The sequence below is a fragment of the Glandiceps talaboti genome, chromosome 4, assembly GCF_964340395.1.
Source record: "Glandiceps talaboti chromosome 4, keGlaTala1.1, whole genome shotgun sequence".
In the NCBI taxonomy this organism is placed as follows: domain Eukaryota; kingdom Metazoa; phylum Hemichordata; class Enteropneusta; family Spengelidae; genus Glandiceps; species Glandiceps talaboti.
Window position 1 is genome coordinate 23,407,567 of NC_135552.1, and position 18,217 is coordinate 23,425,783.

Genomic DNA, 18,217 nt, shown 5'->3' on the forward strand with positions numbered 1-18,217 from the left:
AGATTTCGAACAGCCAACTATAAACGTTACTGTATGTACGTAACATTCGATTGTGATTTTGGAGACTTATCGATCACGAACAGATGACGGAAGCATCAGGAGATTACTTGAAAAGAGAATTAATATCCAAAAGAAGAAAAAAATGCACTACGAAGAATCAGCCTCTTTAAAATTGATTTCGTCACATTGACTTTCATTTAGACGCTGTCGGTCATAAATCGGAGGATTTTCCAATTTTTCTTCTGTTATCAGCACCACCAACGGCCAAAACTGTGAAGTGGATGTGTACCCTGACTTCATAGACAGACAGCAAGTGCTCGGCACGTCAGTTTAGAGCAGATGAGAACATGGCATTGGTGAATAATACACACAATGCAGAAAACTTAGCCTATCAAGTACACGGCAATATTCCAGACGGGTCGCCACACAACTTTTCTTCGGACTTAAAGACAACTTCTCTTTTGGAAATTGTGAATGGTTTTTACCGAAATATTACCGTTGCCGTGAATGGTACGGAGGTCAATACAACAAACACTACTGCATATCTGCCTACGAGACACCCGTTGTTTGTGGAAACATGGTTACCGCCGCTCATATTTTCTCTTATATTCCTCATTGGAGTTACTGGAAACTTTTTGGTTATTTTCGTGATTTTGAAACATAAACGGATGCGGACAACAACCAATTTCTACATCCTTAGCTTGGCGATATCGGATTTTTCCTTCCTGGTGTGCTGTGTACCGTTCACTGCAACAATCTACACTACCCAGTGGTACTTTGGCAGTTTTATGTGTAAATTCAGTTTGTACCTTATAAATGTAAGTCCTTGATTTATCAGTCTCATATTTTTCCCACAAACATTTTTTTCATGTCAGAATATCATGTTCTGTTTCGACAAGCGTCTATCCATACTTAGACCGTATTACAGGACCATAAAGTCCCAATTACCACACAACCGATTAATTCAAACAGACATCATGAGCACATAAAACATTTATTTTTTACATCCGAGGCCTTATCTTTTTACATTAAACTGTGTATCTAGTGTACCGTCCGTTGTTTTCAAATGTATGAATTAAACGCATATAAGATATACTAATATTTTAATTCCAACATGCAATAAATTATTTTATTTATAATGTGGTTTGTTTAATACCAAGAATAATATATACATAAAACTCACCCATTGTAACACTGCTGGTAGGTACTGTTCCGAACACCTGATGCACCTAGGCCATTAATCATACACTCGGATCGAGCAATACGTTTTAGGAGTTTGACGTCGCGGTATTTTTAGTTTGATTGATAAAACTAAGAGTAAATGAAAAATATAAAATTGATAAAAAGTAACACGACTCTTTTTTTCGAAGGAGCTTATCATCAAACAAATAAATCTTATCCAACGTCTTACACGTTTTTAAAAAAAAAAAAGTTTTGCCCTTGGTATACTCTCACCTTAAACAGGTTTCCATAGTAACGCTTTCCTCTGCCTTTCGAGTGACGAATGCACAGAAATAATTGACTATAATCTTGCAACTGTAAAACCTGAGAAAAATTACAACCGCGCTCTCAAAAATGGTTGAAAGTTAGGGTTTTATGGCTCATCCAATCGAGAGTAATTATCCCTCGGGAAAGACACGTTCTCTTAAAACATCGGTGTGACGAACATATCCCATTACACAAGTAGGTGGAGAAGTAACGCTTTGAGTTGAAGTGTCACAAATATTTGCATCTTAACACTATTTTGTGTGTAATTGCACATTTGACAAGTTCGTGAACTCGAATGTGACTTTGCTATCCAAGTTGTAGGTAAGGCAGTGCAGAAAACGTACTGCAGATACATTTGCTAGTGGAATAAATATCAATTCCTATTTTGTTATATTAAAATAACCGATGTAACCATAACAACTTGTGTCTATTATTTCTATGGTCTACTGAACGTCAAACATTGACAGCAAAATGTAATTTATAGCATAACAGCAATATTCCATGCAATAGCTTTGTGTCGCTTTAATTATAATCAACCTATTCTGTAATACAAAGTGTATGTCTTGTGTGGTTAATTTTGAAGAAAAAATAGATACTTACACTTCAACATCTTCCCTGTTGCTAGGTAACTGTACAAGCGACATGCATCACTTTGACAGCGATGATGGTTGATCGTTACTACGCTATAGCGTATCCATTGAAATCTCTACAGAGTCGAACGCCTAAGGTAGCCTTAATGGTCAGCTCTGGAGTCTGGGTCGGTAAGTCATTTGAGATCGTTTGCATTGTATGTGGGAAGATTTAGAATTGATCGTTAAGGTTTGGACTGATTTGTGTTAACCATTATAGAGCTCTACATTCTCCAGTACATCAGCTTTATTATGGAAGCGTATACACAGTACACAATCGTATACACATTCATTACCAGTTGAAACGAAAACTAGTATTCGATTCGTAACGGTTACACTTGATTACGCCATGTTGGGTTATCATTTACTCTGAGTAATTAGCCACATTTCTTTTCCGAATATCTTTTTACATTTCCAGTTCAGTGAAATGTTGACAATGGCTTTCATACAATTCTTTAGAGCACGACCTTCGCTTGGTTGCATCACTTTCAATAACGTGTCTCTCTACCTCGGTACTTTATTTGTAGCTTTCATCTGACATACCTTGAAAATAAATAAAGGCTTTAACGAACCAGAGTCGTTAACCACGCTCCAGGTAGACAGACGTCGACTTTGATTGGCATGTATTCTCTGTTCAAAAATGCTTTAATTAGGCCAGGTTTTTTTCACGCAGGTACTTGCGTAACTAAATTAGCATGATTAACTAAAATTAACCATGCTAATATTCTTGACAGACTGTTATAGCGAAATATACACGTGTGAAGATAGTTACAACATATTCAAGCTGAGGAAACATGCCAGTTGTTAAACCGTGTATCTGTCCGTATGGGTTTGTGCAGTCGTTATAGTAGTCGTAACAATATGTAACGATAGCTGTCCATATGGTTTGTATCGCGTTTCTATATGACAGCTTTCGAATAGTCCAGCAGCTAATTTTCAAATAAGGCCTACAAATCGGAGCAAAGTGATCATTGAAACACAAAGACATTTTGTAGATGTAATCAAAAGATTGTAAAATATTCTATATCTAACCGATGGTTCTACCAGCAATGGACTCCGAATGATATATAATTGGGAGTGCCTAGCTAATGGTTATGAACTATGAAGTAACGGGAGACCTTTAGATTGTACCCACGATCCCCATGTTGGAATAATCAAGTCAAAAGACTTATGGTTTGCTCGGATTTAGTCTTTTGTGAGTGTTTATTTGGAACCGAAGTGATAAAATTGATGGTAAAATAAATTCACTGCTGCAAAAACTAACAGACATAGTTGTTCGTCACTATAGCAGTACTCAAGCTGCAACGGTTGAAACAGTTACACTGAACGTCAGTTAACTTGAAACAGACCCCCCCCCCCGCCTAGCTCGACAACAGTGTAACAACTAGCATTGTTACATTTTATGGTCTGCCAGATTCAATAACATTTTCAGTACAGTTGTTACATTTTCAATTCCTTTTAAGGGTGGGATCAACTAAATCCAACTCGCGCAAAGGAAATGTAGCATTATGGTAAGAATGTTGTTATTGCAGACGATGACAAGTAGCGATTGACAAGTCTGATGACGTTCTGTTTCAGTATAACTGGCATCTATTGTATGTAAAACTGATTGGTTAATAGCAGCTAAGGTATCAGCAACTTTGGTGGTACCGCCGGTATTGATTTAGAACAAGTTATCAAGTCTTTGCTTACAGATCGGCTTCTGTAGAATATCAAATTTGTTAAATCACTCATAAGTGCGTGATATTTTTTCATTTGTAACCCAATACTTAAAGTACACTGAGTAACCCTCACGTAGCGGTATATATTGCGTGTGATAGATTTTTCATTGAAAACACTTGTCCTTGGACCACCACGTCCACCCATGTATGTAGGGTTAAACACACTCGCTAATATTTAGCAGCATGGTTTAGTTTATCTACATGTTCTATCAGTTCTACCATAAACTGAACTATCAAACCAAGTGAACATTTAATCACACATGCCCAGTCGTGTTACATTAAACCTTGAAGAATGTTTGACTTTTGACCTTGTTATCTCAAATATTTAGTTTGCATACGACTGTCCTAACCAGAATTACCTACAAACTGTGGTCATCATAATTCAATTTCCGTTCGAAAGTGGACGTGTTGAAAACAGATCTGTGTAGATGAGACTGTCAGAAACCTTTTAAGGATGATTTTAAAATTTAAAAACCCTGTTGTTTTATGTTTGGCGATGTGCGTCTCGAAATTTCACTTTTTTTTACAGACGACATTGTAGTGAAGCACGATAATGGCGCCTTATTACCTCAGGTGAGAACAAGTGAAACTACAACAGACATACAAATGAAGCGCCAAGACGTGGGTTCAGTAAATGTCGCTTAAAAATCCCGTTGCTTCTCGTTATTTAAGAAAATACACATGGTAAAATTGGCACAAAACACCTTTTCCCTGGGTTAAAAAGTATTTTCTATACATTTATAAGAGCTCCAGATAAGTAGTTTTACCTGTACAGATCGTTTAGTGGTCGCGCTCCATGTATCACTCTAAATAATACAATGCAATTTATATCTGTATTAATTTGTTGAAACGTAGACAATTTGCGCTTCGAGGTCTGGCGTTGCAATCTCTTAAAACTTAATTTCTGTTTGACACTTAGCATTTGAAATTTGTGAACTTCAAATGCAAAGAATACGACAAACGAGCTTTTTGCCGCCGGGTATTGTTCGATTTAAATCCTAAAGAACTAACATAGCACCTCGAACTGCTACGTGTGTTAAACGGACACGTACGTATTTTCAGTGTGAGCAGTGTACTGTGAATTTTACCTCGATGGATATCATCATTAGTACTCATTTTCACCGCTTCATATATAATTTTTCGAAAAATCAACTTTTCTAGGGTGTTCTAAAAAACTCAAGTCATGCTTGAACGAACATTCCTGATCAAACCCCGTCTGTTATTCACACTTAATGATGCTGAAAGTGTGTTGACCGGTATAGTTATTTCTTATCATGATAAACTGAGTTTCAGGACACATGTCGAAAAGCGAGGATTTTTTTCCATCATAATATTGTTAATAGTCATTATATCCCCATTGGCTGTCTTCTTTTTGTTGACTCCATTTGCATAATGACTACTCTTACCGTTTAAAGAAAAGTCCATTCAGCCTTAATTCTGCCTTTCGTACATTTGTATTGATTACTGCCAACAAGTTATGATTCATGATGATGAAATTGCACCTCAGTAACTTACACAACTTTAAAATGTTTTAAAGAAGTTCTGCTGCACTTAACAGGAGTTCAGCCAACTCTGTAGATTCCTGCAAAGGTTTACGGGAAAACCTCTGACGATTATAGCGTCTCCCCGATGTCTTCGTTTTGACACGCTTTGTATTTGTCAAAACAAGGAGATATATGAGAGTAGTATGAAAGACAAAGACGGTGAACATGATATTTGCACAAGACAAGACTTAATCTTTCAAGATGTTTTTTAGATATGGAGTATGATGACATGTACACATGTCAGTCATCAGGTTGCACTCTTAATACTGTTTTTAATCAAAAACTAAGAATGATTTTTATATGGTCTGACGTTTCAGGCAGTCGTTTAACCTTTTTGCTACTTTCACACTTTCCCACCATTATCAATTGCCAACATTATAAGAATATTTTGACAGTTCAGTACAAAGCTATTTCGTTTTTTGACGAGAGGTTTATGGATTATCGATATCAATTTATGTTTAGTCAAAAGTCAGATCTAACAGTGACTAGATATTTTCTACAGTAACTGGATATGAAATGTAAGTCACCATTAAATTATGGCTGCACACCTTAAAACGATTGATGAAAGCTTCAACTTTCTAGATGAAAGGAGAAGGGTGAAGTAATCACCCGAACTCTTTCTAGCTAACTGTTATTTGATAATGTATATTTGGAATGTGCCATAGCTAATGTATTTGATATCTACAGTGAATTCCATGTCGCTTGAAACATTGTTTGGCTCGACAACAATCTCAGTACCATGACCTGATTGCTACACTTCATTGTCTGGCTCTGCAAAAGTCTTATTAACATACATTTTATTAACATTGCCACATTCCATTATTGTCTGGCTTGACACAAATCTTTCCCAAATTGTTACTTTTTATCGACACAAATCTTACCAACATCATTGCTACATTTCATCTTACTAACATTTTTACATGTTATGGCTGGCTCTCAAAATGTCTTTAATGAGATTGCTACATTTTCTCTTTTTTGTGTGAAATACCATTCTCTTGGCAGACCGTCGCCTAAACATTTACATTGTATCAATTTACAAATATTATGGTAATTCACCCGAAGGAAATGCAGTGATCATTTTGACGTTAGTAAGATTTTCGTCGAACCAGACGATACAATTGATGTGATGCCATCATAACTTTTTGTCAAGCTAAAAGACGCTTACTTTATTGTATTTACTCTCTCTGTTATGAATAATCCCACTAGCAACAACGCATACGGTATAAAGGGTCTGTTTATTGGGGGCTAAGATTTATCAGTGACGTATACGTACGTTGTGGTGATTTTAATATATGCTGATATGCACACTGAAGAGACATTATGGTCCAATTAATCACCAGCACGAAGTCTTTTCTTCCATGCACGCAATACATGCGTATGAGCTGTTTATCCGCCAGATTAAGCCAGGGGTCTAATTTTGAAACCGTCTAGGGGAAGACTGATGTGAAAATCGAAGAAACTGTTGATTCTCCAACAGATTAAATGTCCAGCAATTGTTAATACCTCAATTAAAAACCTAGGAGTACAGTTGCACCCTGATTAATTATGTTAGATGGCGTTTGGGTGAATACAACACTGCGGCAGATGTTGATGGCGGTTGTATAGCGAATGACCTGGAGCGGTAATAACAGTTCACAAAGTCGTAAAGTTGTAGATGAATGGGGAATCCGGAGAGAATATGTCTGACTATATGGCCTACATTGGCAAACCATAAATTGTGAGGTCACTTGCAACCAGACAAGCACAATTTTGATTGAATGTGTATCGAAAATGATACTTTTCTGAAGCAGTGTGACATTTGCGCGATATTTATCTAACCTCCCCGTCAGTACTATAATTTGATACTTAAACCAAAACCGAAATTGAATCAAAATGTCAAATGTTAATTTTTTTCTAAGTAATACAACTAGTATAATCATAATTAAACAAAAATCACTTTTTAGCAAATTGCTGCGTTGTTTGTTCTTTAGTAAAGTCCGGGTCTCTGTATCAACTTCACTGTTATGCTAAAGATAACACACGACAAATTCGGAATCACAGAATAACCTACAACGTGTGTAGTTTACATTGGCACATTCCAAATTTATATCTTCGCTAAGCACTATTGAATATATGCTAATAAATAATAATCTGGTGATAAGATTAAAAACCTTGGAATAAGTATTCTTTGTATGTTTGTTAATCATATTCTAATTACCGTAATACCTGTTATAATGGAATAGTTCACACGACATCTGTTGCATATATGCTGTTTTATTTACGTGTCTACGATCCGTTGAATAGGGAATTTAATTGGATATAGCCCAGTTCGCGTATTTGAAAAGTTATCAATCGGTCTTTTGAGAGTGTACACGTTCAATATTATTTTTAGGTAGTACGTATATCATATTTTACGATTTAGAATTTGGCAGTGTTTAATCCAAGCTCTAAACGAGACAGATTAATGAAGACCTAGGGATGGACTGATTCTGATGTATAATCTATCCATTCATACATTTCGATGAATTGTGGGTAAGTAGCATGAGTTCTAAACCCAGTATGTCATACAGTGAAATCCTTTAGATCTATACTGTCCAGCGGGGTATATCACACATATCGCTATTAAAAATGGATGGAAATGTGCATCATTCACAATGCAGAATACCACCAACCCCTCTAGATCGTTTTGTTTTGTTCCCAGCAATGAATAAGGGTCATCATGTCTACAATAATACATAGGTAATTCATAATTGAATTCTGTACTACTGAAGCCCCACCACAAATTACACTCTAACAAGTGCATTTTCGTTGCCGGCAAGTCCTACGAGTATATTCCAACTTTTAGCTTCCATGACCTTTCACCTCACCCTCGGGTAGATCACGATGTCGAGTACCAAGCAAACAAATTTTACGCATGGCAAGAGTAAAATGCATTCTTTATCTTTACCAATAATGATCTTTCTACCCCGGGGATTGGAATTACCTATTCCGTTCAGCAGGAAATGAATTACATACTATCCTAACTTTTTCACCAAAAGTAAAAAAAGTTTCATTGCTCAGCAAGCGGAAGCTTTTATGTTATAGTGTAGAGTTGACTTGGGGTGTTTTTCGACCTATATCTCAATGCAATCACGATAGCATTCATAGTCTATACCAGCAAGGGACGATTATGAATTGCGAAGTTTTCAAAATTTCAGCTATCGGCTACATACATGTGAGTATGAAACAAATCTTTACAGTAGGCAACATTGCTCTTTCTACGTATACCGTAAAGGAATAGTAAGCATTTAGTAAACATAAAATATATATTCAACATCAATGTTTTCATGTTTTTGAGTACCACTACATTACATATTTATTACATACGACGTTTAAAAGTTGATGAAAGACACCGATAATGTATAGAATCATTGATTGCAAAAGGGGAAGGGGTTATTTCATGACATCAACAAATTGAGACGAGATAGTTGACCTAAACTTTTTAAAGGTATACACATATTTCAAAACTTATTCTTGGGAAAATAGTCACTCTATTTGTAGCTCTTAGTGTATGTGAACGGGAACACAAATGTACCAGTTCTAAATCATCTTCATGGACCAGTCGAACTGAAAAGACAAATGTAACATAAGTTGCTCTATGACATAACCCAGGGGCATATAGGGATTACGTATTGATCGAAAATCCAAAATATCAAAGTTCTAACACGGGATTCACATGTGTATATGAAGCTTTCTAATCATCTGTTTTGCAATTGTATACATGCCTTTGATGTTTCTATACCAAATAATCTTGCTTCTTATCAATCACCTGAGCTTCAGTTCAGGGGTTATAAGGGGCACTTACCAGGCAAAATTACTGATTGGAATCAGAAACTCTAAGTATGTGTGTTTGTGAATGCCAGAGGAAAGTTGTCGACCAGTTCATTTATTTTCTGTCAATCAACCGATCGCAGTGACTAATACATCAGCCCAGCGTGAATCGGCCAGATCCTGTATAAATGTTAAAATAATCGAATTGTGCGACGAGCACTCCTCTAATAGCGGAATGTATAATAGTTTTGCTGTATTCACAAAACCTTTGGATGGAATGAAGCTTATCAGAGACGTACTTACAATCTGAGAGAGTCCTTTATGATCCCGGCAATCAATTACCTGTCTCAACCTGAAAGTACTGGATGGAAGTACAATTCTCCAATTTGACTGAGCTGGTTTAGGTTATTCTCAATACAAAAGAAGTTAAAAATATTTTTATATAGTTGCCTGTAATTATAACAAGCTTAAAACATATTTATTTCCCTTGTATTGTAAGTAATGAAGGTTGCAAGGTTAAGCTGTTATTTTCTCATCAATGAATGAATGAATGAATGAATGAATGAATGAATGAATGAATGAATGAATGAATGAATGAATGGATGGATGGATGGATGGATGAATGAATGAATGAATGAATGAATGAATGAATGAATTAATTAATTAATTAATTAATTGAGCGTAACCAATTAATAAAAATCTATTTTTATTTGTTTGTCATTAGCAGAGGCAGGAATAAAACCGAAATACGTTTAGTCTAAACAAAATACTCAGCTTTAGTTTATATATACTACATTTCATCAAAAGTGAAAAATAGATTGAAATCACTTTTCGAATATTTTTGCGACAGAAAATTATGCTAAATGACTAGAAACACACTTTATACAAAAAGAATGTTGACTGATTTTAAACAAAGCTGAAAAAAACTTAGCCATGAAAGAAACACTATAATTTATAATGTTAACAGCATCGACTAAACCATTGGCGATGACAACGAAAGCCATGCTTGGTAATGATGTCCTTGGTCAAATTATTCCGCAATCGTCAGTGTTGTAATGCGTAAATAATATAAGAAGTTCCTCCCTGGCAATTAATCAGGATTAACATATTAAACCTGGATGTAAAACTGAAACTGCAGACTAATCAGTGAGGTCACTAACAACATTTCAAGTGTCATGGATTATTTTCTAGATTTTTCTCACTTCATCGAATCAGCGTGATGCGTGTAGATGTCGTCAATCTCCCATTGGGGATCAGCTGTTCACATTGTTCAGGCAATTCAATGCATTGGCAAATGTTCAGCCCAGTTACATTAAGACTTAAACATCCATTTGCAATTTTGAACTAGGTAAACTTAGAAAAGCCATTCTGCTCTTCTACACTATAGACCTTTTCGACCTATTGATTCTTTTCTCTCGAGTTACATTCCTTCCACGGGCTCCCCTTCCAAACTCGTACGGTCTTGGCCTATCGGTGAGCGACTACAAATTACTTCAGATCGTCTCCTTCACTCTGCTGGGCAATCCAGCCATGTAAATCGAATTCATGAAAGCTAGTGAGTTTATCAACCTTAAAATGATAGGAAATGAGACGCCGACGGCACTGATTATGTTTTAAAGATGATGATATTGGCATCCGTTTTCATTGAGATAAACTATCATGTTTAGGCATTCTAAAACAAAACCCTGTATAATTTTTGAAAAAACAACATAAACCTTTTCTTATATCACAACTCTACTCAGCTGTGTGCACACAACCATAGTCAAATTGCATGAAAATATATGTAGGTAGTTTGTACACCAGCGGAAAACAACGGCATATGAGATAAAACGAATAGCGATTTTAATCAAAAGCTATCTAGATGCAATGTAAATACGATTATTATCAACGCAAAGAAAATGCTTATCATGCAAATGTATAAAATTTGCATTTAATTTGTAAGTAATATTTATGTCCTGAAATATTAAATTGAGGTTGTCTTATCTCCTTTATGCAATGTACACATTGGCAGATGTGTTTTAGTGATACCTCAATACGGCCAAGCATATGTATTTAGTTACGATGGTTGCTTTGGAAACCCATATTACTGCAGGTGTTACCGTGATGTGATATGTTTAAACGTTTAACAAGTGACTGAAATCGTAGAAGCAAACTCCGGTAAAAACTACACTTAATTTAGCTAAGGGTACTTGAAAACAACACTGTGTTAATGTTTTGTTTAAAGGTTGTATTAGATAAGGATTTCCAGGTGTTTCTTTTTTAACCTTAAGGGAAACTGTGTCAAGATGTCCACGCTGACTGAGATTTCACCACAGTTGAGTTATTTTACTCGAATTACCAAATAGTGTACAGGGGCGTAAATATCAGTGCTAAATTAAGAACAAGAACAAGGCACGAGATTGGAAAGGAAAAGAAAACGGATAGCGATTTGCGGCAGTTAATGAAATGGATTCTGATGAAGTTATAGCTCAAGGGACATTGAAATTATTCACGTATCACGATCTTTGAATCAAATCACCCATTTCTAGATGTCACGATTTTTTTATCCGCATTAGTTTAAAGCGAGGTATAAAAAATTACCGGAGAGGTAACCGATGAAAGATTTCTTGTATGTCAGACATGAATAAATACATAGACCATCCAAATATTAGTTGTTTATGTCATGTAGCTGTTTGTTACCAACAACATTTATCTACGTGATTGTGCAAAGAACAATTCACAGATTTGTCACGTACATACATGTACGTGTACGTACGTACGTACATACATACATACATACATACATACATACATACATACATACATACATACATACATACATACATACGTACATACTTACATACGTACATACGTACATACGTACGTACGTACGTAGGTGCGTGCGTGCGTGTATGCATGCATACATACATACATACATACATAAATACATACATACATACATACATACATACATACATACATACATACATACATACCTACCTACCTACCTACCTACCTACCTACCTACATACATACATACATACATACATACATACATACATACATGCATGCATGCATGCATACATACATACATGCATGCATGCATACATACATACATACATACATACATACATACATACATACATACATACATACATACATACATACGAGAAAAAAGATTTAATTATTCCCGCAAGCAGATTCTCCCCATAACAACAAACCGATTTAGTTTGAAATTTAAAGATAAGATAGCAGATGCTTAAAGCCTTGATATGGCTATCTCATATTATAATTAATACAACATCCAGTTTTACGTATTTACGACACAGTTGCAAAAACACAAGATGTAGACAGGCAAGGTAATACAATCATGACAAGCTGTAATTGCACATGTAACAAGACGCGGTTAAGAAAACCATTATGACAGAGTCAACGTAATTAATACCAAATATTGAATTTTTTTTTTCTTCCTTAGATTATTGATTTCAGATTGTGTGATTGTGAGAGATACGTGATCCAAGACATAACAAACTTGACTATGAATTTTATTCTCCTGAAGTAACATGTAAAATTATATTTACAGTTTCTGATTCCAAAATGATGATAATGTGTAAAAACGTTTGGTTATGGATGACCATCATTTTCCGTTGAGAGCAAGCAGAGATTGGTATTGATCAATCTACCAAGTGACTAGGATCGTGGTGGTTTGCATGATACATCGCAGCAAGGGCATGGTGTATAGTGCCACTGCCACTGTTTGCATGATACATCGCTGCATGCTGTATAGTGCCACTGTTTCGGGAATAGCGAAAATGACCTCATTTTGTAACAAAAATTAACATCTTCTAGATGTTATGAAAAGAAAAGAAGATATATTGTGTATTATTTTTGAAATTGAACGTGAATCAAATACACAGAATACGAGAAGGAATTACCAAAAGTGGCCGAAATGGCTTGGTTGTCGTATCGCTGGGTAGTAAAGTTAGTTCAACGTTTACTAGCCCATGACAGCCAGAACTTTAAGGGGGACATCTCTTTGTTAACTGATTGCATGCTCACATAGCGGAACTGATAATGTTCACAATAATCATTGCATATGCCAACACTTCTATTTCGAAAACGATTGATTCATGAAAAATGTCCAAAAGCTGTTTCTCTACTCGACCAGACGTCGTCCGTTGTTCGTTATTTATTGCCTCCGTGTCATAAGGCGAGAGTCTGATGAGACACAGATGCCGTAATACAGTATTATATGTTACATGTCTGACAACTCAAATTTGAAAGTCAAATTTCCATAGAATCGTGACACTTGACCATGGAATTTTGAAAGAAAATGACAATGAGAACAACAGCAATAACAACATCATATTTTGGTTGCAACAAGTATGGTGACCTTTGACGTTTCAAAATAGCATTTTATATGAAAGATTGCTTTCATTAAAATAATCGAATACTTTATATATTAGAAAATAGCATTGTTCCATATTATCTGTATACTATGTATTTGTCAAGAACATTTCCATGAGCAAATGTAAGGTATTTGTAATAGCCATATTTATTTTCGTCTTCGAAACGTTGTTAAGATAAAAACTAAATTTTCAATCATTCATATCAAGTAGCAAGCGACTCCACATCCTTGAACGAGATCTGATGACTTGGTTTGAAAACTAGGGTTTATCTCTAAACATTTTTAATTTACTTGAAACGATTCACCTACACAGATGAAATGTATGACTATCGAGTAATATTCAGAGATTGCACTTACCGTGCCAACGATCTTAGTGTAAAGTGCATTTGCGTTTAACTTGTAGTATGCAATTATGAAATATTTGCTGATACGCTTTACCTCCAACAAAGCTAAGTGCATTGTTCGCAGGAATGTCTATATCCTCTTTCGTATACATTGTGCGTTGACTGTAATTTTACCACTATTATGCACACAGCATGTGACAAACCAACACATTTACTGGCACTTATATCAATGAAAGCCAACAATATGAAACTTCCCGAAAACCGAGTGCAATTATTTCACCAAAGAGCATTTATTTTCCGAAAATAATGTATGGAGGTTACTTGATTTTGATTTATGCCGTTTCCGTGCACTCAATCCCTGTAAAAGCATCGTATTAAGTATACATTTATGCAATACAATTGGCCCTTACATTTAGTTTTCTTGCACCACGTATCAAATTTGAAATGCCGAGAATTCCGCCTACTAACTAGTATGCATTATCACCGCTGGCTAGGTCTTTAAAACGTCTTTATAAACTTTTAGTTTTGAATATTATCTTCATCAAATATTGATCCAAGCGACACGCAAACATTATTGTATATATTTGTCCGAATCTGAGTGGGTATGTTTGTTAAAGGATGTAAATGTCGCAGTGATGAGGATTTTCAATAATTCATTGCTTGGAAGAAGCCGTCTATCAATGCTAGCTGGGTCAAAACACTAAGTGCAACTAAATTGTCACCAATGCATTATGTATTATGATTGCTCTTATGTTTAATAATGTAGAATGCAATGTAATGTAATGTAAAACTTAGTACATTGGTAGAACAAAGACAAACCGTTTGATCTAGACATCTGGCATACGAGAGAGAGAGAGAGAGAGAGAGAGAGAGAGAGAGAGAGAGAGAGAGAGAGAGAGAGAGAGAGAGAGAGAGAGAGAGAGAGAGAGAGGAGAGAGGAGAGAGGAGAGAGAGAGAGAGGGAGAGTGAGAGGAGAGGGTGTGGAGAGAGAGAGAGAGAGAGAGAGAGAGAGAGAGAGAGAGAGAGAGAGAGAGAGAGAGAGAGAGAGAGAGAGAGAGAGACGGATGCAAAGTACAAAAATTATAACAAAGATACTAAATAAGCAGGAAATACATATGTAAAGCGTCTGTTAAGAAAAAAATAGAGGAACTGGCCTTAATCATCCGAAAATGGTAAAAGCATCTGGCTGCGCAAGATTGGCATCTTTTAATAACCAACAAGAGTGCAATATAGAGCACGTCCGTTTGTTTTCAAATGGATTTATTACTAATGAGTTTCTAGGGCTGATAACTTCACAAACATGTACCTGGTCATTCCTGGTTATATTGCGGTGCTTCAAGGACTGACAGGTAGATTTAATAAAGCTAGACTGACACTAATCATGATTTGGTGTGTTTGCTGCAATGTATACAGCTCTACAGTAGGTAGTATGGACCTAAATATTCTACCACAAAATTTGTTCGATGATAAATACATATTTAAGTAATAGTTAAGTTATGTCCTCTTCTCTGTCGGACAACTTGTTTCTTACGACGGGTGGATGTCGTACAGTGAAAAATGCATAAGTGACATTTAGAGCGACAACCTAGTAGCAAGGATTCAGTAATTTGAAGAACATAAAATCCAATCTCTAAAAACATACAATGTTAAGCTATGTTAAAATCTTCTAATAAAGAGGTGATTGAATCTTTGGCAAGTTGTATACACCACAGTATATACAAAGAGTGTAAATTGTTCAGATTCGAACACTTAAACGCACACAATAATGTTACTTCGAAAATCATAAATTACATTCTCTTCTTGACAGTTACGGGAACTTCTATATAACCACACTTTGAAAGAATTACTGCCGTTTTGATGTCTTTTAATCTTGTGAGACTGTTATTGAATTAGTGTGTAAAGAAAACCTACGTCATTTTGTTAGCTATTAGAAGTCGACGGTTTTGTTTGCTGTTTTGATTGGAAACTATCAAACTTAGGAAACTGTAGAGCTTGCATTTCTCTGACATTTCACGATTGTAATATAGTTAGAGTATTCAGATACGCTAATACAAATAAGTGACCAAACGACATTGCTATAAATAGGGCTGATATTTTGTCCATCTAGTGTATTACTTTCACATAGACATGTAAGTTATTCCTCCAGTCTTTCTGTAAACTGAATCAAGAAACTGTACTTGAATGCAATGTAGGATCCTAAGGGCACTTCTATTTTCAGTTGCACCTACACCCTTGGAAATACTCTGACATTTGATGGGCTTGATGAATATAAGTCTCATTTTCAGCTGTTGTTTTTCAAGTACCTTTGAACATACAGCTTTATCTCCTTTCAGGTATAAAACAGATACGCGTAAGTCTCTCACAATCCGTATAATATGTTGAGCAGTAAGCTAATAAAGTTAAGAGTTCAGTCATAACGAGGAATCGTGTACAGATACTGGATTTTTATGGTGATAGTCTTTGCGTTCGTTTTTACGTATGTCTGTCTGTCCGTTCGTTCGTGCGTGCGTGCGTGATTGTTTTTGTTTGAATGTGGTATGTTGTTACTGGTTGGAATCACATGATCACTATAGGCTTGGCACAATTTTCTGTTTGTTTTGATGGCATCGTTAATAACAATATTCAAGTTACGCATACACACGTGAAATTATTATATAAAATATAATTATGATATAGAATTCATAAATAGACTGATTCATACTTATAGATGGCTATAATGGATAGAATAGATTATAGAAATATCACGAACTACTTATTTTATGTTAGCAGTTTGTTTCTCATCTCACGACTTAAAAGAAATATTCCAGACAGACCGACTTTAGTAGTTGTATTGATTATAGCTATCAACTTAAATTTGATTTTGCGTGATGAGATAGTAGCACCTCGGTAGCTTTCTCAATTTTAAAATTTTGTAAAGAAACTCTAATGCACTTGATATGTGTTAAGTCATTTTGAGACAATGGAAAGCTCGTAAGCCATGGTACATTGTGGCCAATCAAATAATCAATTGAAATTGCAATAGAGTGAATTGAAATTAGGCTAATTGTCAAATTTGAAATGATTGCATCACAAAGATTATTAGCTGTTTTGCTATATTCCTATGTTGAATAATTCATTTGATATTGAAAGTTTAGGAAATACTTTTATTTGTCTGTGAGGATGGTTGAATCCGTTACCTTTCTCATTCACCTTGTGTTCGATTATAGAAAAATGGTATATTGTAATGTTGATTTTACTCTGTGGATTAATTGTGGAGTAATATTCATTCATACGTATTGAATACTTAATACGCCAACCATACATTAACAAAGCCGATATGGGTAATTTTGATTGTTTGATTTTACAGCCACCGATTCGATTATAGAAAAGTGGTATATTTTGATGTTGATTTGCTCAATTAAAAATAGAAATAATAGGTGGAAGAGAAAGGTAACGGATAATCCTCACAGACAAATAAACGTATTTCCTCAACTTCCAATATCAGAATGAATTATCAATAGCAAAAAAGGTTATAACCTTTGTGACCAAATCATTTCAAATTTGACAATTAGCCTTATTTCAATTCACAATATTGCATTTTCCATTTGATTATTTGATTGACCAGAGTGTGCCACGGATATCTTTCTGAATATGACATCACATATACCTTAATTTCTTTGCGTTTTTCAAGCCATTGATAGTCACTTGTGTAAAGAATAGATAAATCTCAGTGGACGTTTCATTTAAGATTTGTCTACACTTACTTCTCAGCACGTTAAATAGGCGAATAGGTTATAACCCAAAACCTATAGTTATCAATAACATGTATGAAGGACGATATATTCTTTATCTATGAATTGACATGTTTGCCCAATATGTTTCCTATTAATTTTCAAATTATAGTTATATTATTTCCTATTTTAAGCCTAATATAGAAAGGATAGACGTACTTCAAGATAAAAGCAAAGAATTGAAAAAGTACCCTAATCCTATCTCTAACTGCAGTAACCATAACCTTTCATGACTTAAAAGTCTACCTGTACGTGATAGTCTACGAGACATTGGTATAAAGACATAGTAATTACACGGACAAATTCAAGTAGGACTTCCTCTATGAATCTTGCGGTTTAGGCAAGTACAATATCGTGGTTGTTAGAAGAACAAGCCGACCATAAATTGCGAAAACAAACTCCCTTCTTTTAAGACCTAAAACGCCGTGTTTTAGTAGAAACAAATACCCTAAGTAACTTAAAGTAAGCATTAATCAGTTTCTAGGAGACATTCAGTACCGGCCATTGATAGTCATCAATCTATAAGGTATGTACTGCATGTAGGA

At 35.3% G+C, this 18,217-nt stretch overlaps 1 protein-coding gene across 1 annotated transcript in view; it reads left to right on the forward strand.

Annotated features, from left to right (window-relative positions):
• The first annotated feature begins 347 nt into the window (after window positions 1-347).
• The window catches only part of LOC144434351 (G-protein coupled receptor 54-like), a 31,955-nt gene continuing 14,085 nt past the window's right edge, over window positions 348-18,217 (forward strand). The window contains exons 1-2 of the mRNA XM_078122802.1: window positions 348-818; window positions 2,114-2,249. Of these exons, the coding sequence (XP_077978928.1) occupies window positions 348-818; window positions 2,114-2,249 (607 nt within the window). The remainder of the gene's footprint in view (window positions 819-2,113; window positions 2,250-18,217) is intronic.